Here is a 27217-nt window from a genome sequence, read left to right as displayed (position 1 = left end):
AAATGTGTTTCTGATGAATACAATGTTTGCATGTTTTGTTCATGTTGATTCCGGTGGTGCCTTAATTGTGATCAATTTTCTGCCGTTTGAAAAAAAAATGAATAAATATATCACATTAAAAAGTTTCAGACAATTATGAACTAATGGGCATTTGGATGGAATTCTTCTCCAAAGATGTATGAAATATTGTTTAGTAAATAATGGATGTTTTTTTTTATAGATTTTGGTTTTAATTCTTTAAATCTCAGCTCATTACAAACATGTCCGCTTTAATATCCCTTATTAACAGAAAATGGCATTCTTAATAGTAGAAAAAAACTTCAAAAGAGGTGGTGTTCCGAGTCTGATTTTGCTTATTTGATTAAGTTTCAATAACACATATATACTTAGATGTACAAGTCTTACAGCATATGTTCAGTGTTATAGCACTTCAACAAATGTCAAAGCAAACATGAAAACTGCATTCAAAATTATATTGGATTAAAAAAATATCTTTTTCATTAAAATTTTCAAATGAAAATTGATAATTTTCGATGATGGTTATGAAAAAAATCTGCTTTAGTGAATTTTGAAGTAATGCTTAATATCTAAATATCTTATAAGATTAATTTGATATTTTTTGAGAGTTAGCTTTTGAATAGAAAGGAATGGAGTTGTTGTTTAACAAGATTGTTTACAATCACGAACTGAAATCCAAATGAGCTTGGTTTAGATGATGACAGTTATACTTCAGATAAACATATTGAAATTGTTTTGTCATGATATTAACATTAAAGCTGGAGTGTTTCCTGGAATAATTGTAAAAGATAGAGTCAGATCTCAATGACTAGTCATGTTCACCATTCATTACCATAAAGATTACAGACAAAATGGTTATCATATTTTGTGCACAGATAAACAACTTGCTTTTAAGAAGCATGTCTGAGATAACTGGTTTCACATGCACAACTGTTGGGTTTACCCAGGAGAAATTAAAACTGCCTTATTTCAATATTCCATGTTAAGTTCAGCTTAGCAGTTAATTTTACTTGGACTATAATAAGGTTGTAGTTTTTTTTATATATCTATGGATTAAGTGGTATTACACTATTGTCTTGAATCACTCTATTGCAGTTGAAATTGACCACCGATTACTGTTAACAAGCTTTTTTTTGTAGCTGCTAACTTCGCGATTTCAGTGATATATCAAGTTTGTGGCAAGTAACTTTCGGTTTAGAGCACAATTCATGGCACATAGTCTCAATCTCTAGGGATCAGCCCCATATCTGGTCTGGTTCCTCATTTAAGGATCAGCCCCATATCTGGTCTGGTTCCTTGTTTGGTCAGTACAGGTGAGCTTACTATATACAAAGTTAGAGGGACATCAGTCAGTATAGTGAACAGTGTTCACACACCAGAATGACTTTTGACATCTTATTCACAGCATACTTTTCAAATTCATTAAGTGTCTTATAGTTTTGTTTGGATGGCAATGTGAAGAACAATCACAACAATCATAGTTTCTTGAAAGTTTGCATGACTTTATATAGGTAACCCAGTCATAGAACTTAAACATGCTACAGATCTCTTAGTGGAGTGTTTCATTTTACCAAACATGAACTCCTGAAAGTCCCACGCTAAAGGGAATAAATTGTGTAAATTATCTTTGATTAATTTCCCCAATTTTGCCTTGGACCATGTCATTCACTAAGCCAGTCATACAGAAAGTGGTTTAGAGTCTATCAATATATATTGTAGATTCTGTTATTCTCACCTTGTCATTGTTATTCAAGAGGTAAAGGTGCGAGTTTCTTACATGTGACAGGATACAATCAGGTAACAGATGTTACAGCAGAGCTGGTCTCTTGTTACTGAGAAACAGAAAAATAGGACCTTTGATTTTCAAAATTCTTACACTCTTCACTTAAATTAGATCCAAATTCATATGAATAATCATCACTTTTATCAAAAACTGTCTGTATTTGCTTTGCCAGTATAGTCGAAGTATCGTCACTTTTATATCTCAGATACTTTTATTGTATGAGGACATGATCATGAAGTTTTAATTTTGAAATTCTAACAAATGTCTGCTATCAATGTTAAAACTGCTTAACATATTCACACATTTCATGTTTACTCTGTGTTAAAAATTTATAAAGTTATCGCAGATATATAACAAGTGTTGTACAAAACACACCAGTGAGAATGGCACCTTTCAATGCAAAATTTGTAATCAAGATACATTGTATCCATATAGTGATTAAAATTGCATCCTACAGCTGATTTGTCCTCCTAGGATCAAGATGGCCTTAAACATGGCCTCAGTGAAACCTTTCACTATTCATACTCATTTGTGGATCAAATTATTTTTGCTGTTCATCAGACTCGTTATATAAAGAAGTATAATTTGCATTATGACAGCACAAGAATATTTTGGTTTCAGAACAGTTATATTTAGAGGTCTGCATAGATTCATTAACCTTTTATAGATCATTGTGTTATTTATGGTCTCATTATATTTATAAATCTCCTCTCATAAAAAAGGGAAAGATAAAAATAACATGAAATTTACGTCAAGTTATTAGTTGTTTTGTTGCTTAGATTTCACTACCTACACTATATGGAAGATGATTGATCATTATTGGGTCTTGTTACTTCTCTCAACAAATTCGGTTACAGAGCATTCTCAAAATAGATATTAATTGATCAAAATCCATTGTTAAGAATTGGCTAATAGATCAGTTTAGAATAATGAGTATTTCTGGTTGGCCTTATTCTCGCTGATGGCTGTAATAATGATGTCGCTGTCTTAGCAAATCTCCAATTTTGGCAAAATATGTATTTGTAGTATACGAAAATTCTTAAGAAAATTAATTATATTAAGGTATCAATAAAGATGAGACAATTAAATGGGTATGGATATTTGTAGGTCTGCATTTTTTATTCTGATTAAAGTTTTTCAGTTTTTGTCAATCTGGAAACAAGAAAACATAATCAAAGAATTAAAAATTTTCTATAGAGAAAATACAAATAAATGAAATAGACTTTGTATGGAATGTAAAATTTTACAGCATTATAAAAAATTATCTACCAATACCATAGTTTGATTTGATATTTTCCTAAGGGAGGTAACTCTTCTGTCAATCATCAGTGAACTGTTATAGCAGAAATGACAAGTATTATGTATAATGTAGTTTATATCCTTATCTCAAATTTAAAATCATATGTGAATTTTGTAAGGTAGCTTATATCCTTAACTTAAATTCAAATCACATGTATGTTGTGTAAGGTAGTATACATCCTTAACACAAATTACAACTGCATAAAAACAGATGTCCTCAATTCAAATTTAAATTACTAATGTGATTGATTTAATGAAAGTTAGGTGCTATCTACATGTGTGGTTGATACATCCACAATAGAATGAAACACAATCCATATGTCATTGATAATTACTGGGTAAGGTGTCATCCTAGTGAATAGAAAAACTGATCTAGTGATTATCCAGATCATATATCTCAATAACTTAACAAAACTTAATAACCCAATCATGTAAACTGAAATTTATAATTGTATTTAAAATAGATAGAATATCTAGATAGTGTTTAGCATGCAAACACACTGTTATCAGCAAAACTGTTTGTACACTCTTCTGTTCAGTTAGAAGATAAAAAATAATTGGAATTATTACCATGATCAAATTATCTTGTTTAGTTTTCAAAGTAAGTATATATGTATAATTTGATGCTATCAGGACAACTGTGTATTGATATCTTGTAAAATTGGTCTATTAATACTTATGATGTGTTTAGTTTGTTATTCAAACCGTCTATGTTCGATGGCAGTTAAGCAGTGTATGTGATATGAAATTTTATTTTATCAAGAATTCAATAAAAAATAGTGTACATAAGTAATTTTTGAAAGATAAAACGCCACAAAGTTCGAACAAAAATGTAAATTGCTTTTCCAGTCACAATTAATGTAAACAATATTCTTCAATTATAATGTGCAAGCAAAAAAATTATGGGTAATAAAAATTGATAACTTTTTTATAGCTGACATATAACAGTGGAAGACAGATATATCAGGGAAGTGATTTTTTCTGACAAATATGAAATGGATTTTTTCTTGAGTTACATGTATAGTTAGAGTGTAATTGCAGCTGTTATTATCTGGCAGTGAGTGTTGCATGTTGTGTAAAATAGATTATTTTCCTCCATTAAAACCTCTGAAAAGGACAATATATTGTTATTGGTATTAATTGTGTACGGTCATAGACATTTATTTTTTTTTTTTTTAAATCTATTTTGAAGAATTCTATAGTTTCTATTCATTCCTTTTGGTGATAATGACATTAACTTGGTACATTGTGCATGCAACTCTTAACAAAATAAAAACACTTTAACATTTCTGCATATCAAATACATAGTGTATTTGTTGGAAAGAAAAACAAAACTGGTAATTCAATTTGTGATTTCTACAAGAGTTAGCTCCCTGTAACATTTCAATAAATATATCCTGAATTTCAAAGTGCATGCTGCTTCATGCATTGTTTGTTTGTATAGTTAGGGTCAATTCTGAGCCGGGTCTCCTTGTGGTAGCTGGTGGCTACCTCACTGAACAACATACAGGAAGCCTGTCTGATATCATAGAGAGCAATTGTCATAGAAATGTGACTTTATCATGAGCATTCAGTATGATTACACTATAAATGAGTATTTGAGAGGCCCGTTCATCTTTATTCACGCCATCTTAAGGGGTGGAAGAATTGTGTAATACCCAGAGCATGCATTTCAGTTGTTTGCTCAACTTTTAACATTGTTATTGATTGTTAATATGAATAATTCTTTAAAGTTTGCGGCAGTTATATCAGCTTGATTTTCACTACAAGAGGGGTGACAGGTTGGTTGTACACAGATTTAGATGCATTAGGGGAGATAACTGGAGAAAATCACTAATATCTAACATAATTATATGTGTGCATTGTCATAATTTAAAACAGGAATTAGGGACTTACAAACTTTGTAGTACTAGCATTGAAATAAGTACATCAAGGTCATATAAAGACTTACAGTGATAAGCAGGCTACATGAAAACAACTAGCTCAATATGTACTCATATACTGTTGCTATAATACACATGACATAAGGTACTTGTCTTGTGGGGATAGAAGAAAAATCTGTCAGCTGTAGATGAAGAACTTCAGTTCTGTACCATTAGGTGGTGGTGTGGGTGGGCTTATCATAAGCTATGTCAAGGTAAATTAAGTATGAACATATGCTAGCGGTTGAACCCCTCTACATAATTCAAGTTTAAGTTTGAATCCTAATTTTAAGTATTTAAAAATATTGTTCATCAGGGTTTTCACTGACTCTCGAAAACCTGCATTATGACTTGGTAAATTGACAAAAGACCCTTAGTTTTATACTATATCACATGTAGTTTGAATCCCTGGACTGGTATATTCATAAAAATTGAGGGTCCCAGGGAAATCCCTGGCTCACAAGCTGTCTGGATGAATCTGAGGTGAAAAAAGAAGAAATAAGGAACAACATCTAACTAATTTCCCCAACAACAAATCTATTAAAACTTTAGTATCCAGAATATCAGACAATAACGAACTAAAAAGCCTTCGTGTAAATCCAGTTAACTATATTGGAAATAAGGTACTGTCACCAAAAGTATGAGACTTGTGTTTATTGATTAAGGATTAGGGAATATGTGTGACCTTATTGACCACATTTGACCAGGTAAGATGATAGAGTCACTTGTCATCCAGTTACTGTTAGATCATATGTCAAGATATGTGAAATAAACAGCTGTTAGATATGTACACACATATGTGGCCTTTCAATTAGGAAATTTCCAAACTTGTTTGCATTAAGTTTCATCTTGAGAAAATATGTAGCATGAAATTAAAACAAGCCAACAAATACTGTAGCCTTTAATTTGAGGGTATTTTTCCACATTTTTTCCAATAGATTACTATCTGTTTGGAGATGCATGCAATTTTTTTACAGACAGTTTTAGACTTGCCTGGCATGGATTAACAGTACAAGGAGTCAATTCTGATTTACCTGTATGATGTCAGATTGATGTAAATATATATATATATGTCTGTTTTTATACTGATATACCCACGTGTGATGTGGTCAGCTATTAAGTATTCACTCCTGTGAATGGCAGTGAGAATAGTTAATGATCACAACAATAACAGTTTCCCCGGCATGGTTGGATGACGTAGTATAATCATATGTTATAATTGATCAACTGTAAATGACGCCCATTACCCCGTGAATGACGCCCATAACCCAGTACATTTTACACAAACTTTGCAGTTACTTTCAATCATCTCTGCCCTGAATGGAAATTGACATGTCATACCACAATGGATTTTATAGCTTCTATTATAAAGGATACAAAAACATCAATATTAGACATTATATAAAGTCACGGCAATTGAAGAAGAGTATAGAAAAACTTGTATATAGAGCAGGGTCTGTATTTAAAAGCTGTGGTGTATATACCTACACACATAGATATATATATATATACACACAGTATATTGTTTTAGATATATATATATATATATGCATTTATAAGCAGTGGCTTGTTCCTGCCAAATACATTTCAACATCACATGACCAAGAGACCGGAGGTGTGCATAGCCTGCTGCTCCAGGCTTTGTATAAAGGTCTAGTAAATAACAGTATTTACGTCACAGATTGGTGATTCGGACAAGCTTTTTCAAGTAGTGATATCCTATTCGTCAGCGCAGATTTTAGCTTGTTTATCACAGACATAAAAAGCTGTTTTACGTATAGTGGTGTGCTGACACACAAGAGGTCTAGCGGTGTTTGCACATGTTTTTCAGTCGTTCTGTTATCTGAAGGACATGCATAGTGCACTCTCTCAGTGTTTGGAATAAGGAAGAATATTTCAAGATGTTCACTTTCATGTCACGGGGCGGATTTAAACCTGGTAAGAGTACTTTTACACAGTGTTGTCTTGCCTTCATGTTCTGTTCAAATTTTCCCCATATCTGTTAAATTTTACTGAATTTTTAGGTGAGTTCAATTTATCAATTTAATTAAATGATTATTTAAAAAAAGAGATTCTTTAGTTAAAACTATTATTCTGAACTATTCCAAACATGATTTAATTAGAATTAAGTTTAATTCATATTCCAGTAGCAGTTAAAATAATTTTGTGCCAACTTAAAATTGTCTGGCTGTTTTAAAAATAAACAATAACGTAATAAGTTTGCAGGCACTTAGAAAACTAAATGGCAGAAATCCAAACTTGAATTTTAAATGCCACTATCCAAATTGTTCTGTTCTAAGTGGTACTCAGACATAAGGGGCGGAACAGGTTGTGTTGTTGGGATATTTACTGGTAAATACTCCACTGTTTACAGTATTGTCAAGTTACAAAAGGTCACTGAAATTAAATACAAATGTGACTCTAACTAAGTGTTCTTCAAGTCAATTAAGTGCTTTGTATATCCTGAACATTTTCAACTGAGGCCAAGAATGTTTTCCTAAAATGTTGTGTGATTTATTGTTTATTTATAATGTTATGTACAGTAGTTTTTCTTTGGTATGTTACCTCATCATTGACAAAAGCTTATCACATGGTAGAAAAGGATTGTGACATTTTGTAATAAGCCCATGTCTCAAAATAAGCCCACCCTAATCTGATGCATTTTTTACATCATTGTCCTGTAATAAGCCCACCCTAATATGATGTGGTTTGACATCATTATCCCGTGCTTATTGGATGAAATTTGGCATGGTTGTCCAGTAGTAATAAGGCCATACTATTCTGACACATTTTGACATCAATGGCTAGTAATAAGCCCTTGCTATTCTGATGCAGATTGACGTCATTTGCCTGTAATAAGCCCATGCTATTCTGACACATTTCAACATCATTGGCCTATAATAAGCCCATGCTATTTTGACACATTTTGACATCATTGGTCTGTAATAAGGCCACACTAATGTGACATAGTTTGAAATCATTGGCCTATAATAAGCCCATGCTATTTTGACACAGTTTGACATCATTGGTCTGTAATAAGGCCACACTAATGTGACATAGTTTGAAACCATTGGCCTGTAATAAGCTGGCACTAATCTGATGCAGTTTTACATTATTGTCTTTTAATAAGCCCACCCGAATGTGATGCAGTTTGACAATAAAAAATTATTAACTGGTATCATTACTGATTACCCTGTAATAAGCCCGCATCTCTACTTTGAGACAGTGGTTTGTTGGCCACAAGGGATTACTACAGGAAATCTAAGTCATTTGGATGAAGAATGTGATTATCAGCATTAATCAGGAGTGACATTGCATACAATCAGGTGTCTTAATTTCAAGTCTATTACCAAAATCTTTTTAATGATTTTCTTTTAAAGTATAAAAAAACATGTTGTTCATGTGTCAAAGGTAAATGAATGCTCCATGTGTTTATACAGAAACAGAATACTTTCACAGTAATGATAACCCTGTTAAAAGTACTCTTTGTTTTAATATCATATCTCTTATTGATATTTAAATCAAATAACGTCACATATTTCTGATCAAAACAAGTCTATTTTGTATGGTATTCAGAACTATTTTTGAAGCATAATACTTAATAAAATATGTACCATAAAAACACCACCAAGATTGGCACAGAGTCAGAGATTACAGCCAAATATACTCCCAATGTTGATGGTACTCGTGAGCTGGCTGGTTTCATTGACATGCTGAATGGATGTGTATAGCCATTTTTACCCTTGTCAGTAACGTATGTCTGGGTGTATACAGACTACCCTACAGATGTAAGTTCTGTGATCACATATCACCTCTATTCACTAAGTATGACATTAAAAGTTATGGGATGGAGTTAGAATGAGTGTTTACATGTTGTTGGTGCCATTTATACTAGCCAAAATATAATGTTGTGTTCCTTCAGTATTGTCTGGAACAATTCATCAGAGACTTAGTTTGAATTTCATATTATTTGGAACAAAATATCCAGTTTCCGGATTGGGATATCCATGAAAAGTTACAAAATTTGAGTGATGATACCTAATGATCTCATTGATTGAGCTGGTGGAGGCTCATTTGAGTTGGGATAATGGGATTGAGTTGGGTTTTGAGGGTTGAGGAATGTGTTGGTGTAATGGACATGGGTTGGAGGGGTTGGAGGGGTCTGGATGAGTTGGGATGGGTCTGGAGGGTTGAGGTTGGGTTTGGAGTGATGGGGTTTGATTGGGATTGAGGGGTGGGAGGTTTTAGGCTGGAGTTGGGGGGGGAAGCATCTGATGTATTTCACTATATAATCTATTTGATTGAGTTGCCATATAGAACTGGGGGGAGGGAGGGGGTCAGCTGTCTCCTTGTTTAAAGAAACTTCTAGGAAATGTCTTACTTTTCTATGTTAGTGATATCAACTATTTTGGTGGAGTTTTACTGAAACAGGTAAATTTTCAGAATAATTTGGTAAAGTTTAATGGTCATTTAGAATAATTAGGTCAAGGGAATTTGTACAGATCATAACATTCTAGTGTTGACACTTTCTTTGTTGATGTCATGTGACTTTGGTTGGTTAATTTCAAAATAGAAAAAGGTAGTGCTGATACTATACACAATCTTTTGCTTGATGTTACTGAGAGTCAATCAATTTTACTTAAAAGCATGCCACATCAATATAGGTTAGATAATACTTCCCTGCATTTCAGTACCTACTTATACAGCTGCTAGACCTTCACTAATCAGATTTATGTTCCTTCTCCAATTAAAATGTATTATGCCTAGCAGCATGCAGAAGCAATGCAGATGTATGAAATAAAACATGATGAAAATGGCAAAAGAGAATTTGTCATTATGTGTATATATTGTGACCTAACTTTGTTTATAAAGTGTTGTTCTGTTACTTATTTGATTACTGGGTCATTGATAATAAAGTAAAACTATATGGAGACATTTTCAGTCCTATTCATAAATGCACCTGTACAGATAGTGAGGAAGAGCTTGTGTAAGTAGTATTATACACCTGATAGGTAGGATATAGCCCCAGGATGAAAACCTTATTTATATATAAGTCTGCTAGGCATGAACGTCACGTTTGCCACCTACTTCTGTGAATAATCTCCACGCTCAGTTCAGCTGTTGAGGATTGTCTATATAGGGTGTTTATTATATGTAGGGCAGACTGAGTCAGGAAATTATTTCATCCTCGAATGGAGAATTATTCCCGTTTTGGATTCAACTATTGTTTCAAACCGTTTTTACCTCGGATGTGTGTTTTTTATTTTGTTTGAGATCTTTACTTGAGTGTGATGCATGACAAGTGTATCAGATTTCAGTCCCATTTTATGCATGATGGATGAATCAGTGTTTCGCAACAGTGTTTTATCTATACAATAGGAGTTGATAAATGTACAAGAAGAAAAGATAGGTCTCTTTTCTGTAGATAACCAGAGGATGGAATATTTTTTCATTTGTTGTGTTTCTTTTTAGAAAATATTTTTTCTGATGTGAATGGAAAGTGACAGTCTATCCACTTGTGAACAGATAAGACTGAATTTTATAATTGTCAGATTCCAGTTGATAGTTTTCATGGAAAGTACAACAGTTTTTTTGTGATTGCACTGGTGTTGTGTTGAGATGGATGTGGTTAGATTTCGAAGTGGTAAAATTTACCATAAGAGGAAGTCAAGGTTCTCTGGTTGTCCCATGCATGGCATTCACAGCAAGAGTAAGTATTGACAAAACCACTGCTTGGACTTGTACATCTCTTGCTGTCAGATTTATTTTGAGATTGAATTTGATATGACAAAACTTTTACAGAGCATGAAATGTTGGTCCGAGAATTATAAGCAATTTGAGTCATTTCTTGGATTGATGCGACTGTTTGGTTGATTTCCTAACTATCCCAGTGAAAATCATTTTCAGAATATATAGTTAAACATTACTAGAAGTTTCTACTGCTTGTGGTGTACTTGCATGTAGGTACTAATTTTTTACACAATATGGAGCTCATCTCAATTCTCAGTGTCCGGATTTTCAAAGGAAAAATGGTCAATGATAGTTTTATTTGCCAAAGGACACAACAATGACAGCATGGTCTCTTTGATAGGTCAACCTTTCTCAAAAGGCCACTGAAGGGAGCAGAGAAAAGTGGTCTTTATAGACAGGTGTTTGTTGTAAATAAGTGGCCTTTATCAACACACATTTATATAGACATGTTTTGTTGTGGACAGGCTTTATAGACAGTTATTTTTTAAGGATGTTATTTGTAATATCATGTGGCCTTTGTGGACAGATGTTTGTATTCACACTTATTTGTAGTATGCTGTTGGTATATAAGGTAGATTTGACAATGTACAGAGAAACTTCTATACATCGTGCACATGTATATATCTGGTTTATCGAGGATAACTTAAGTACAGTATGGTTTGACCCAGCTACTGTCACTTCTAGATATGACAGATCTATGTCCTGAAGACACATTCCAGGAAAATGTCAAGTCTATAGTCAACACTAGAAGAGTGACTGTACTTTTAATGATGTACGAAAATTTCATTGAAATGTCATATGGTCTGAAACAAATTCCTACTAATTGTATCTACATTTCAAATATCATTTTAAATGTAATTGTTGATAATGCAATTTCTATTATCATTTAACAGTATATATAAGGCCCCTGTTGCAAAATCAAGTTTAATTTTGAAATAAAAGAAACAAGTTCTTCTAGTTAACACTGGAATTAGGGAAAAATTGTCTTCTAAAGATAGATAAAGAACTGTATAAAACTTTATAAAACCCTGATCATTCCAGACTTCTATCGATGTAGCTGTTTTACTTTTATAAGTATGAATGGGGATGGGGGGAAGGTGATCAAGGAAGTTGGTTTGATTGCTTTCAAAGTGAACAGAAAGTTGAGATACAATGGCCTTATACTTGATAGTCTTGCTGTTGATAGCATGTGGTAGGTCTCTTGCATTATGTTCAGTGAGGAAGTCACCAACTACTGCGAGGATCAGACTTTACCTCAAAACTTTTCAGAGGGATGATAAACACACTAAACAAACATATGTGTACACAGGCAGCATGGCCGTCAGGTCAAGATGAATTATTCTGTTTTTGAGTGCGTCATCAACAATAGAAAATTTGACAAAACTCCTCCAGCATGTTCTACAAGTTTTTATTTAAAACATGAAAACCAGGTTCATTGTTCTACCAGGATATGGTTTCTTCACGCTTTTAATTAGCTGGTGGGAGGGGAAAACTTGATGTATCTTGACATTAAATATTTTTTTTACAAAATATTATGACTCTGGTCATGAATTGTTAAAAGCCTGTATAATCTGTTGAATCATTGTGTTCAATTTTCTCCATGTACATCACACGGTTGTATTGTTTAATGATGAAAAAGTGTTGTCATGTTTCTGTTTTGAAACAAACATACTTATAAATAATGTAAACTTTTGTCGATTTTGAATTTATTTGGGATTTATATGTAAATATGGTAAACTGTCAATGCTTTTGAACATGAGAGACGTAATGAATAAATTAAAATGTAATGTATTTGTCTTGTCATTCTATTTGATAACTTTATAGCTAACTGTACAATCATTTAGAAAAGAGGAGTAAAAATAGGATGTGTTAAGGTCTTTTAACGATCGAATCAGGTGATGTGTCATTAAACAGACAGTTTAATCATCACTGGCACTATTATACCATTGTCAGGCTAAATCCAGATATTTCATTGAGTGAAAATAATAAAAATGTACGTTAGGAATTGTTTTGATTTAGAAAATATGACTGAATGGGGATCAATTTATCCAAACAATGATGAAAAATAAGTCTTCCATAGAATGTTTGATTTGTTTCACCACCAAAAAATGATGACGTCATACGACATGTTTTATCTGAGTGAAATGATAGATATGCTTATCAATGGATCAAAGCATCATCAGTTTCATTTATACTTTTTTTTTTTAAACATGTAAACATGCAGTCAGAGCCATTTTGAGGTGGTATTTCCTCAAAGTAGCTGGTGACTACTTCTCTGAACAACATACAAGAGATGCATCACATCAAATCCACATCAATTAGTGTTAAGTGTTGTGACCAATGCTACAACCATGTCAGCACAGACTGCTTTGTTTCCTGAGTAACTACCTAGCTTCTTCATACACAGCTAAAACTGACAAGAAACTAGTTTGATGGATGATTGTGATCTCTTTTGTCATCTTGATTAATCATGTCACAGTCATAAGATAATCACACTACGTGGTAAGGAATAAGATAATCACACTACGTGGTAAGGAATAAGATAATCACACTATGTGGTAAGGAATAAGATAATCACACTACGTGGTAAGGAATAAGATAATCACACTACGTGGTAAGGAATAAGATAATCACACTACGTGGTAAGGAATAAGATAATCACACTACGTGGTAAGGAATAAGATAATCACACTACGTGGTAAGGAATAAGATAATCACACTACGTGGTAAGGAATAAGATAATCACACTACGTGGTAAGGAATAAGATAATCACACTAGACTAATGAGACAGAAGAGGTTTGTTAAGATTATTAAATTTTGTAGGGAATGTGTTCACAAACTGTTGAAATAATTCCACAAACTTAAAGAAATTATCATTAACTTTATTAATCTTTATCCATGAAATTAAGCATTTATGCAATAACAAAAAAAAAACCACAAAAATCACCCTCACACAATATATGATTTTGCAGTAAGACCAAGCTTTTTCAAGCTGCAGTTCATATTAAAATTGAAGGGCAAATGAGTTAAGCTATGGTGAGGAGTTCATTACCAGTTTACCACATCAACAGAAGACATGAGATTTTGTAATCACCCTCCGTTTGTAGTAATACATCTGCCAAATATCCTTTAACAATTCTTGTTACTGTGATTTTATATGCAGACTCGCCCTGTTCTTTATTAAGTGTGTTCAAGTTTGAGACTTATTGGAAAAAGAAAATGGCTGACAGGTTGCCATCTTGGTTTTAGACGCTTTAAGAGTTTTATTCTTACTTCTTCAGAAAAGGCTTTGATGTAGCATTCTCAAGGATAAGATATAAGTTAACTTGGTCTCTTGTTTTGCATGCTCAGATTTGAGACTGATAGGAAAAATGAAATGGTTGATATGAATCATGGAATTTGACTGTTTAATAAGTTTAATTGTTATTTTGAATGTTTTCCTGGTCCCTAGTCATGCCTTTTGTTGAAATTATCACTAATGCATGTGTTTGTTTGAAGATGGAGTTTGCAAAAGGTTGTCAGTCATTTTGAAAGTGGAATGGCTGTAAAACTCCTTGTGGTATTTCAAAATTTAGATTTTTTAAAGTTATATAAATAAAATTTTATCTGAAATGATAATAATTGACTATTTCAGACATCACTCCATCTCCGCTGGCCTCCCCAGTGTTGAGTCGTCGCCCACCACAGAGTAATTACTTCACTGACCATCAGTTACAGCAACAGATTGCGTCACTGAAACAACAGCAAGATCTACAACAACAGCTTCTTCTACAACAGTTCCAGCAACAGCAGCAACAATTAGCGCAGGAACATGAACAACAGCTTCAGGAACACATCAAGGTCAACATGGTATGTACAAGGTCAAATATATCTAGGTCAAGATCAAATATTGTATAACAAAGTCAAATATATATATATCTCAAGGTCAGGTATATGTGTTTTCAGGACAATGTAAAGTCATGGTCAAGTCCAATAGATGTATCTTAAGGTCATTTTCAAGTCAAGTTTATGTATACCAAGTTGAAGTTTGAAGTTCAGGTTCAACATTATATATTGTATCCCAAAGTTAAGCTGATATTTTATCATTTGGCTGTTGTGAAGTGTCACTACAATGAAGGACTTTTTACATACAGATACATAAACAAAAGATTCAAATCTATCGATTTGTAGTGAAAGGTATATGATTAAAGATCTTCTTAAATTATGAAGGCCAACATGCTTGAAAGAAGGTCCTCTAAAAGCAGGCCATGAAAACTGTCCATCACAAATAATAAGGTTATATGTAGATGAAGTAGTGCAAGATTTGGAGCAAAGAGTTTTGAATTGGATTTAGAAAGTTGCAAGGAGTTTAAGGCTGTAGCTACAAATAAATCAATCAAGGTTGTAGGGAACAAAAATGGCAAGATTTATTGTGCTCATGATCAGGAGACATACTTTTTAGTGTACTCCGTGACCTTTTGCTTCATAACGAATCAGGCGAATGATAAACAACAGCATTTAGTAACATGGAAATAATCATTACAATTTGGAAATGGATCACCTGTCCAGAGAACGATTTGTGCTGCTCTTAAATCACCAGCTGATGTTAAAAATAGAGTTGAGTGTCAGGCTCTAAATTCCCAGGAAACCTTGGGGGTGGAGACAACTGTTCATCTTTAAACTCTAAACATCACTGCGATTATTGGCAATCTAGTGGGTCTGCTTTCAAACTCCGCCAGGATGGTTTGAGTCACTGCAAGATAAGTTACTGTTTGAAGTATTTATAGCCTAAAATGTTATGGTTTTGAAAGTTGCAGTATTCAAAAAAACAAAAAAATTAAAGCCTGTTTTTCAGTAAATTGAGAAAAAATTAATTGGGTGAAAAACACATTTTGTTGACAGGTTTACAAATATTATGGCAAAACTTTCTTGAAAACAAATATTTCAAAAAGAAAATTAAAAGGTTTAAGAACAATTTACAACATTGGGATTAGATTTCCCAGGAGAATGGATGAATGATTAGAGCTGATTAGTCCACTAGAAGGCAGAAATTTTATGGTTTAGTGATGGCTGCTGAAGGACAGAGCTCCGCTCTAGTGATGAAATTACAGTTACTTCCCTTCATTGTTTTCATTCATGTAAGAATTTCTGATGTACCTTTCAGGTGTGCCATCATATCTTTCTTGTGTCTTCACATCTTCCTGTGTATCTTTCTTGTGTCTTCACATCTTCCTGTGTATCTTTCAAATGCGTTTGTCTTCCTGTGTATCTTTCAAATGCGTTTGTCTTCCTGTGTATCTTTCAAATGCATTTGTCTTCGTGTGTATCTTTCAAATGCATTTGTCTTCCTGTGTATCTTTCAAATGCATTTGTCTTCGTGTGTATCTTTCAAATGCATTTGTCTTCCTGTGTATCTTTCAAATGCATTTGTCTTCCTGTGTATCTTTCTTGTGTCTTCACATCTTCCTGTGTATCTTTCAAATGCGTTTGTCTTCCTGTGTATCTTTCAAATGCATTTGTCTTCGTGTGTATCTTTCAAATGCATTTGTCTTCCTGTGTATCTTTCAAATGCATTTGTCTTCCTGTGTATCTTTCTTGTGTCTTCACATCTTCCTGTGTATCTTTCAAATGCGTTTGTCTTCCTGTGTATCTTTCAAATGCATTTGTCTTCCTGTGTATCTTTCTTGTGTCTTCACATCTTCCTGTGTATCTTTCAAATGTGTTTGTCTTCCTGTGTATCTTTCTTGTGTCTTCACATCTTCCTGTGTATCTTTCAAATGCGTTTGTCTTCCTGTGTATCTTTCTTGTTATGTATTGTGTCTTCCTGCATATCTTTTTGATGTATTTTGTCTTCTTGCCTGCATATCTCGCAGATTTTCTTTCTGTTTGTAAATGGCTGTCAGCAATATTCTTTTGTACAGATACAATGTGTCCATATGCAATGGTAGTAATTGTTTGTTTTTTTTTTTGAGACTTCCCATCTAAATCAGAAGTTAAGATTTTTAAACAAGTAGGACACAAACAGTTAAACAGTTTTACTAACATTGACAATTAATAAAGGTATAATAATTACACAATATTATGACTTGTTTGTGTAGAATTTCTATCTCCCTGGAAATCAAATAGGTCATTCCAACTGTACTGTTGACTTTTCCAACTTATTTCCAATGACTATACACTATTTTCATCAAGATCTCATGAAAAAGAGAGCAGTATTGTAACACTTCAATTCCATGAAATAGTACTTAAATTAGTTGCCAAGAAAATGAAGAGGACAATTTATTGTCAAAACTTCCAGTTCATAGTCAAAAGCCACTGCCTCATGATTTGTATGATAGAAAAACTAAATTTTTAACCAATGTTTCACGGAAATTCAAAAAAATGTTTTGATGCTAATTTTGAAAGTGGGAAAAAGATATTTTAATTCTTATTTTCTAGCTGATTCATCCAGCAGCCATTGTTTACACCTGTGTTGATAGACCATATGGCACTTGGCTTGCATATTCAGCTATGTATAGAGATCTGTGGACTTTTTCAGTCACCAGTGTTTAGAGATCAATTGACCTTTGACCTTTGTAGCCACCAGTGTTGAAAGACCATTTGACCTTTGACCCTAGTTGTCACCTATTTTTAGAGATCACTTCTCATGTGACTTTTTTTTATTCTTCTATTTATATAAACCCATCAATATTGGACCTTAGTCACCTATATGTTAAAAGATGATTTGAACTTTAACCTTTGTAGTCACCGAGGTTTAGAGAGAGACCACTTGACCATTGACCTTTGTAAGCACGTAAGTTCAAAGACCACCATCTTTGATAAGATGGTGCATGCAGACAGATTTTACAAAGATGAGTGGTGAAAGAAATATCTTGACAGGGAGACTAATAATTATCATATATAGGATAAGTGGGTTTTTAGTTCTTAACACTTAGTTCTGTAAAGCTTCACTCTGATATACACAGACATAAGACACTGACTTCAGTAGATGAAAAGTTGAGTGACAAAGTGTTTTTCTCTGGGATTTCAATATCTTTACTTAGCTGCTAAATATAAAATGTGTGGGCTTGTATTGCGAGGAATCTCATTGGTCAATCAACTCTTCTCTTATTATTGACAAGAGTACAGAGCTGAGCGGGGAAGCCATTTTTAGCAATACATAGCCGCATTTAGAATATCAGGATTGGATGTAAATACAAGATAAGATTGATTTTCAGAAGATGTTTAGCTGGAGCTCTCATTAGCTGGGATTGATGCAAGGCTGCGTTCTTGATATAATTGAATGTGGTAGTTGATGAGGCTCCTCATGACCAGGAGATATTTGTGGCTGATCCATTTGTTTTCTTCCAATGTCATTAAGGGGATCAAACAACTGGTTATTTAAAAATAATACTTATAATGGATAAGGTTGGCATGTGCAGGTAGACAAATAATAGATAAATTTCGGTCAGAAATATATTGAACTTTTGTTTAGTACAAGTTTGATGAAAGGACATTGATATTATCATAGCTTAATCTATATTGTTTCCATTAAAAACTTCATGTGGTTGGTTAGTTGACATGTTGTCATCTGTTGTTAATGGTTGATATTTTAATATGTTGGTATGTGTTGGTACCAGTAGGGTCTATTGGTAAATATTGGTATATGTTGGTATACATTGGTATATGTTGGTACTGGTAGGGTCTGTTGGTAAATATTGGTATATGTTGGTATACATTGGTATATGTTGGTATACATTGGTATATGTTGGTACTTGTAGGGTCTGTTGGTAAATATTGGTATATGTTGGTATACATTGATATATGTTGGTACTTGTAGGGTCTGTTGGTAAATATTGGTATATGTTGGTATACATTGGTATATGTTGGTACTTGTAGGGTCTATTGGTAAATATTGGTATATGTTGGTATACATTGATATATGTTGGTACTTGTAGGGTCTGTTGGTAAATATTGGTATATGTTGGTATACATTGGTATATGTTGGTATACATTGGTATGTGTTGGTATCAGTAGGGTCTGTTGGTAAATATTGGTATATGTTGGTATACATTGATATATGTTGGTACTTGTAGGGTCTGTTGGTAAATATTGGTATATGTTGGTATACATTGGTATGTGTTGGTATCAGTAGGGTCTGTTGGTAAATATTGGTATATGTTGGTATACATTGATATATGTTGGTACTTGTAGGGTCTGTTGGTAAATATTGGTATATGTTGGTATACATTGGTATATGTTGGTATACATTGGTATGTATTGGTACTAGTAGGGTATGTTGGTATACATTGGTATATGTTGGTACCAGTAGGGTCTGTTGGTATACATTGGTATACATTGGTATACATTGGTACCAGTAGGGTCTGTTGGTATACATTGGTATATGTTGGTATACATTGGTATATGTTGGTATGTGTTGGTACCAGTAGGGTCTGTTGGTATACATTGGTATATGTTGGTTTACATTGGTATATGTTGGTACCAATAGGGTCTGTTGGTATACATTGGTATATGTTGGTATACATTGGTATATGTTGGTACCAATAGGGTCTGTTGGTATATGTTGGTATACATTGGTATACATTTGTATACGTTGGTATATATTGGTACCAATAGGGTCTGTTGGTATATGTTGGTATACATTGGTATATATTGGTATATGTTGGTACCAATAGGGTCTGTTGATATACATTGGTTTACATTGGTATATGTTGGTACCAATAGGGTCTGTTGGTATACATTGGTATATGTTGGTATACATTGGTATATGTTGGTACCAATAGGGTCTGTTGGTATACATTGGTATATGTTGGTACCAATAGGGTCTGTTGGTATACATTGGTATATATTGGTATATGTTGGTACCAATAGGGTCTGTTGGTATACATTGGTATATGTTGGTATGTGTTGGTACCAGTAGGGTCTATTGGTATGCATTGGTATATGTTGGTATGTGTTGGTACCATTAGGGTCTGTTGGTATACATTGGTATATGTTGGTATGTGTTGGTACCAGTAGGGTCTGTTGGTATACATTGGTATATGTTGGTACCAGTAGGGTATGTTGGTATACATTGGTATATGTTGGTACCAGTAGGGTCTGTTGGTATACATTGGTATACATTGGTATATGTTGGTATGTGTTGGTACCAGTAGGGTCTGTTGGTATACATTGGTATATGTTGGTATACATTGGTATATGTTGGTATGTGTTGGTACTAGTAGGGTCTATTGGTATGCATTGGTATATGAGAAGACCTTGCCTTAAGGTAGCGAGTGAACATCACACCTCTCCTGTCTGTATATGAGCTTGATGTACATTGTGCTGCTGGCCATAGTTCAGTTCAATCACTCCTTCTACAGAATCTAACAAATTGTATTGCCATTATGATTGAGTTTAAAAGTTTATTTCTAAATATAGACTTTCTGCTGTTTTGTTGTTTTAGCACCTGGTGTTACTCCAGAAACAACAGGAATTTATTGAGCAGCAAAAGAAGTTAGAAGAACAACACAGACTCGAAAAAGAACTTTTAGAAAAAGAAAGATTGGAACAGATCAAAAATAAAAACAAGAATGAAGAAAGTAAGTAACTTTAGATTTTACAACAATTTTAAGATGTTTTGAAAATCAACCACTTTCTGCAGCAAATTTTTTCTAACAGTAAATAGTGAATTAGTACAAAATGACATTCAAATATTCCAGTGTTATATTTAAACTAGTCCTTGTACACATTTCATTGAAACCTTGAATCTCACAGAATCACTTTAGTATAAATTGTGAAACCAATGAGAAATTAAAGAGATGTTGAAATTTCTTGAATTGTATGTGACTTAGTGTATGTGACTTAGTGTATGTGACTTAGTGTATGTGACTTAGTGTTGTTTTCATTGCTGTAGGTGCTATAGCTTCTTCTGAAGTAAAACAGAGACTTCAAGAATTTGTCTTGACGAAAAAACAAAGGGAAGCAGCTGCACGAAACTCTCCTCCACAGTACCGTCATTGGTAAGACAACTAGCTCTACTGTCTATATATAGATATTAGGAAATCACCTCACACACACCTGCAGTTCACAAAATATTGAGATAGTGTTGAAATGTAGTGAAAAATTTTCACCATACAGTTGAATCTTGATATCTCAAACTTGTGTAAGTTAAAGACCCCATTTAATTTGAAGCATTTGGTTGGTCCTTGACTAACTTTACACAAAACATCAATACTCTTTTAAATCAAATACTCTTGTTATCTCAAAGTTTTTCCATGATCCGACCTAGTTCAAGACAATGTGGTTTGACTGTATTTTAATATGATGTAGTTTAATTGAACATATGGGCTCCACTCCATCCATCCTTTCACCCATCCATACATACATAAAGTTCAGTACTCTATATCTTATTAATCCCTTAGCAGATATATATATATATCATACTTACATAATTATAGCCGATGATTTTCCTCAATATCAGATTCAATTCTTGTGGTTTTCAGTTGAGAAGAAGCAGTTAAAGGTCACTTTAGAAATATAAATGTTGTACTCAGGAAAGTCTGCACCACAACATATTAACTTCATATTTATACCTTAGTACAATCAGATCAAAGGTCATTGGTCAAGGTTAAATGGTCAAATGTCACACTTGACAACTTCAAATAAAACTATGTTCAAAGTATTTACAACTTATTGTCATATGGACAGACAAATACTGGTAAAACTAGAAATCAACAGAGAAAGAAGAAAACATAATTTTGTATTTCTTCAGCTGTGTACTGGAGTAAGCATTTTAAGTGTATTTTCATTGCTTGTCTTTTCTGAAACACTTACATAATGAAGAAAAAAACAGGTTTGCTTTTCTTTTGCTAATTTAAAAAGCATAGACCATGTTGATAAAGGCTTGTATGGTAAATAGGGCATTGTAAATTAATTGTAAGCAAAACTTGTCTATATTCGGACTATGACTTATTTATGTTCCAATCCTTCACAGTGTCAGGTTTTCCAATATCACCAGTGAGATCCTGTTTGTCAGTGCTCTCAGTTTTACTTACACTATATCTATTTAATAGTTAATGCTGTTGTCATTCATCCACTTTGATGCCTCTATTTAAAGTTAATCTAATTTGGCTTCTGGATCAGAGTTCTCAGATATCTTATAAATGAGACCATGGTAGAGGAACAACAGACGTGGGTGGGCTTATTAACAGGCATGGCATATAGCTTGACAAATAAAGTATTGTAGGAACTGGTTAAAAAAAAGAGTTTTCATGGAATTCACTCTAAAAACTATTAAAAACTTTGTGTTGTCTTTTTTTTTACAGGGCTGATCAAAGCTCACCACCACAGACAGGGCTGTCCCCCCCATATGGGCCACATTTATTAGGAAAATATGAAGATGACTTTCCCTTAAGAAAAACAGGTATGTACATTTGCTTGCTGTTATTTTACTTGTGTTAATGCATCATGTTAGTATTGCTTGAGTTTGTGAGAAAGTTTTTACTTTTAAAACCATTTTGTTTTGGAACAGATTGATTGTGTTTGCTTTTGTCCTAGATCTAGTTTGGAGTCTTTTTCTTTGATTAGTATTAATTCTATAACTTACTGGGATACTTTAACATGGAAACTTCCAACATCCGTGTGGCAAGACCTATATATTTCTATATGCCAATGCTGTTTTCATTTTTAGCTCACCTGGCCGAAAGGGCCAACTGAGCTTATGCCCTGGCGCGGCGTCCATCGCCTGTCTTCCGTTATCCATCCATCTGTCGTCTGGCATCAACTTTTTCCTTTAAACAACTTCTCAATAACATATGGACCAAATGTTTTGATATTTGGCTGGTATGTTTCTTGGATGACAAATTTGGGGAAAGAAATGACCTTAAATCATATTCAAGGTCATAGGGGTCAAATTTGTTAAAACCTTTATAAATGACATTTTCATGAACTGAAATGCCTAGAGCAATGTTATTTGGCTGGTGTGTTCCTAGGATGAATACTGACAAGGTTTGTGAAAAGAAATGACCTTGATGTATATTCAAGGTCATAATGTTCAAATTTGATGAAACATATAAATAACTTATTCTCATGAAAAAATAGGCCTAGAGGCATGAAATTTGGCTGGTATGTTCCTATGATGAAGCGCACAAAGTTTGGGAAACGAAAATACCTTGACCTATGTTCTAGGTCACAGGGGTCAATTTTTAAAAAATATATATACATATACATGTACATATATACCAAGTGAGTGCTGCAGGCCCATTGGGCCTCTTATTTTCCATTTTTGCTTTAAATTTATATTTTTGGGGTATTTTCATTTTTACAATATTTTTGAGCACTGATCCTAAACACCCAGTTTCCAACAAATTACAATTTCCAACAAGTCCCTACTTCCAACATATCCTAATTCCCATTAAAAAACCCTATCCCACAAAACTCAAAATCCTCAAAAAATCTATAATCCTCACAAAATCCCAACAAACCAAAATCCTCTCCCAACCAAACTTTTGGAGTTGAGATTATTTTGTACACTTACAGTCCTAGTCTGAATTAACAATACTATGGCTTTACTGTAAAGATAAGTTACATAAGTTAAAAAAACAGATTTTGTACATTTACTAAATAACAAAAAGTTCTCTCAATTACAATTCTTGGTATGTTGGTTTGTTGTGCTTTATTCCTTGTTAATGATAAAAATAAATTAATAACATTAAAAATGTTTTCTTTTGGGGCATTACAGAAGCTATTTTGGGAGAGCAATTTTCTTTGATGTGTTTCATTGTGGAACATCACTGACAAAATTTGCTCCAAAAATAATACTCAGGGAAGTTTTGACATTTTGATGATGGTAGATAAGAAACACACCTCATGGATGTTTTTATGTACAGGGTTTGGATCATTAACAATTTTCCCTTTCTAATTTTGTAGAGTGGAATTTTATCTAAAAATCTCTCCATCCATTCATTATTAATCATAATGGAAAATAATTTCAGAAATTAAATATAGATGGAAGATAACTCCTGTTATGAGACATCTTTATATAACAATGCTGTACAAAAATAAACTTTCTTGTCAGATTTATGTGGAACATTACAGAGTATCCAATGAAGGTTGAAATAATGATATTGGATCTTGGTAATGTATACATGTTTCCATCCTCATGGAATTGAGATAGATATATCCAGTAAAACACGGAAGAGTCCAAGTTAACGCGACAAATGAAATATCTGACATATCCAAGGTTCTATTCAGCCATGTTTCTACGAACAGAGACGTTTTGCATTGAAGATTGACCCTATTTAATCCGTTGTTTACCAGATATGTGTCTCATAGCATGACGTGACAGTAATGAATAAGTAATAAATAAAAAAAGATTTAGTAATTTTATACACTAACAATATTTCTTATTTAAATAAACAATTATAAGTATTAATATAAAACAAGAAATATGAATATGAAACATGCAAAACTTAGTGATATCGATACCTAAAGTAATACATGTACCTATGTTGTACACGCAGTTATATCCTTAAGTCATGTCAACAATTTTTTTAAATATAAAACTTGATAAATGCATACTCATGAACATTCTACATTGATATAACATCAATAACACTGAGCTAGGTTATGAAAAGGTGAAGGCTGCAGCAACATCACTGAAGCATACGGCACCGTAAGATCGTATACCGTAAAAAGAATAAAATCAAATTTGCACTTTGTTTATGTAGCTTTCATCTGTGCACCCGTATAAACACAGGGATTAATGTTCAAGGGCTCGTTAACACAGATAGGACTGACCGATCGCACTCTGTCTTCGGACCAAAGCCAGGAAATTTTCACCTGAGACAAGGTGACACCTGAATGTTCAACACGAAAAAGGGAAATTTTGGTAGAATTTAGAACAACAAAATATGTTTGACACAAACGCAGTATTCGACTTAACAGTGTTAAAATCATCTGTGTTTATTTTACTAAGATAAAGAAGAGAAAAAATCGGGACAGAAAAAAATATTATCTGATGTATTGGATTCAAGCGTGTTTGACACAAATGAGTTTTACTATATATACTTTTGGCTTGAATTTAATCATGGAAGTTGATTAATAAATATGGTTTTTTTTCTTTATATAATTATCATTTCCTTGAACTTTTGATGAAAAAATTTAATTGAATATCAAATTCTTAGGGCATTTTAATATATGTTGTTTTTTCGGTTAATTTTTTTCATTTCCTGAAAACAGATATTGATACGATTGATGCAATTTAGTAGATCCAGTGTTATGGAAGCAAACTATATTGGTAAATTTTTTTCATATTTTTAGTCCTTTTTTTTTTGTATACAAGAATACCTTTCAGACACAATGAGTGAAATTCTTATCAAGGCTATTGAAACAACGCCCAATGTTGAAAGACGGTAATGGATTTTTCTTAATATAGGATATTTGTCTAAAAATAGTTGAGAAAACAAGGTTGTGTAGCATTCCGTCTTCAAACATACAATGTTCCTCACGCCTGGAATGATGCTGAACCACTGGGATAATAGCTAACGCTGTATGGATTTAGACAGTCTCCGCATGATATTAGGCTGGCATTTTTAGCACGAGAGAGTAAGATTTTGTCAGCTGTATGTCCTTGCGTTATTTGTTTCCTATTGTGATGTACCTGTGATTGTGTATAGTTTTTCAAATCAACATGTCATTTGCATCTGAGTTATTTCAAACCGTCCTTTTTTTTCCTCATTGCACACAAGATATATGCAGCGACTTGTTCTTTAGAATTATTTTCTTGGCCTCATAGTTTCATTTCTTTTATTTACCTGTACGTTCAGTTTATGTTTAATTTTCGTTTTGCATTAGCATAGGATATAAACAAAAATATTCAACACAAAATACTGCCATTAGATGCATCAAGATTGTTAGAAAGTAAGATATTAATTTTTTTCTTCTTTACTTTTTCTTCATATTTTTATTAAGATATATCAATCATTTAAAATTGATGAATAATTCAGGAGAAATCAATGATGTTATGATTGATGAGTGGTGTATGGTATATCATATTTCCGTTACACTTATTTTTCAATTTGACATCAGTCTAATGTTTTGACAGTTGAAAGAGTTTGTTATTGTCGACACAGAAACTTCCGTAGCCATTTTCTTAGTTAAATGTTTAAAAGTACATATTTACACATTTACCAAATTTTAAAAAATGATATTAATAATTATTAAAATATTTAATTGTATATTAAAATCCCTGAGAATTTTAAGTTTGATGTACATATGCAATAAAGTTGATATTTTTTTTGTTGTAAAAAACAAAGATCATCTTATGAAGAGCAGATCTATAACTGATGAAAAATAATGGACTCTAAATTCCTAAGTAAAGCTGAGATATTTTTGTTCCAGTTCACTTCGGGTGTCCAGATTAGTTCTAAATGAGCTATAGTTCCAAACGTCAAACATTCAATTTTCCTGGGGTATTTTAGCTTTCTCTTCAGACAAGGAGTCATCTAATCTGTTTGTATTAAGTTGATGTATAAGAGGTAAGAGAAATCTGGTCAGTTTGTATTAAGTTGATGTATAAGAGGTAAGAGAAATCTGGTCAGTTTGTATTAAGTTGATGTATAAGAGGTAAGAGAAATCTGGTCAGTTTGTATTAAGTTGATGTATAAGAGGTAAGAGAAATCTGGTCAGTTTGTATTAAGTTGATGTATAAGAGGTAAGAGAAATCTGGTCAGTTTGTATTAAGTTGATGTATAAGAGGTAAGAGAAATCTGGTCAGTTTGTATTAAGTTGATGTATAAGAGGTAAGAGAAATCTGGTCAGTTTGTATTAAGTTGATGTATAAGAGGTAAGAGAAATCTGGTCAGTTTGTATTAAGTTGATGTATAAGAGGTAAGAGAAATCTGGTCAGTTTGTATTAAGTTGATGTATAAGAGGTAAGAGAAATCTGGTCAGTTTGTATTAAGTTGATGTATAAGAGGTAAGAGAAATCTGGTCAGTTTGTATTAAGTTGATGTATAAGAGGTAAGAGAAATCTGGTCAGTTTGTATTAAGTTGATATATAAGAGGTAAGAGAAATCTGGTCAGTTGATATATAAGAGGTAAGAGAAATCTGGTCAGTTTGTAAATGACTACAACTGATAGTTTAGATATGCACATGGTAATTTCCTTCCTTCATGGCTTTGTCATGATAATTTGAAACAAAATTTGATAAGTTTTTAATAGTAAATGACCCTTGGTCAAGCCCAGCTTCACCTAGCTTTCATACCATGAAATCAACATTTATTTTGTATCAATGGAAGGCATCACATCTTCCTTTTATTTTTACCTACAGTCGTCATTTCCTGATCTTGATGACTTCAAATATCCAATCTTTTCAGAAAATATTGTCTATGATTTTTTTCCCAATATTTAATGTCTCTCATGTTTATCAATATTTTATACTTTCTTTAGCCATACCACATCATATAGCTAGCTATTATTGGC

General features: G+C 33.0%; 1 protein-coding gene across 4 annotated transcripts in view; it reads left to right on the top strand.

Annotated features, from left to right (window-relative positions):
- The window catches only part of LOC132565465 (histone deacetylase 4-like), an 82690-nt gene that overhangs the window by 12028 nt on the left and 43445 nt on the right, over nucleotides 1–27217 (top strand). For 3 of the 4 annotated variants that reach the window (XM_060230112.1, XM_060230110.1, XM_060230109.1), the window contains exons 3-6: nucleotides 14409–14623; nucleotides 20199–20334; nucleotides 20649–20754; nucleotides 22060–22157. In XM_060230112.1, coding sequence (XP_060086095.1) covers nucleotides 14409–14623; nucleotides 20199–20334; nucleotides 20649–20754; nucleotides 22060–22157 — 555 coding nt within the window. Of the gene's footprint in view, nucleotides 1–6740; nucleotides 6961–14408; nucleotides 14624–20198; nucleotides 20335–20648; nucleotides 20755–22059; nucleotides 22158–27217 lie in introns of those variants that run through there. The other variant, XM_060230111.1, reaches the window with a different exon arrangement.

The sequence above is a fragment of the Ylistrum balloti genome, unplaced genomic scaffold (genome assembly GCF_031769215.1).
Source record: "Ylistrum balloti isolate Yb309-2 unplaced genomic scaffold, AGI_CSIRO_Ybal_v1 Utg369724, whole genome shotgun sequence".
NCBI classification, from domain to species: domain Eukaryota; kingdom Metazoa; phylum Mollusca; class Bivalvia; order Pectinida; family Pectinidae; genus Ylistrum; species Ylistrum balloti.
This window is presented reverse-complemented; position numbering and strand designations above follow the sequence as displayed.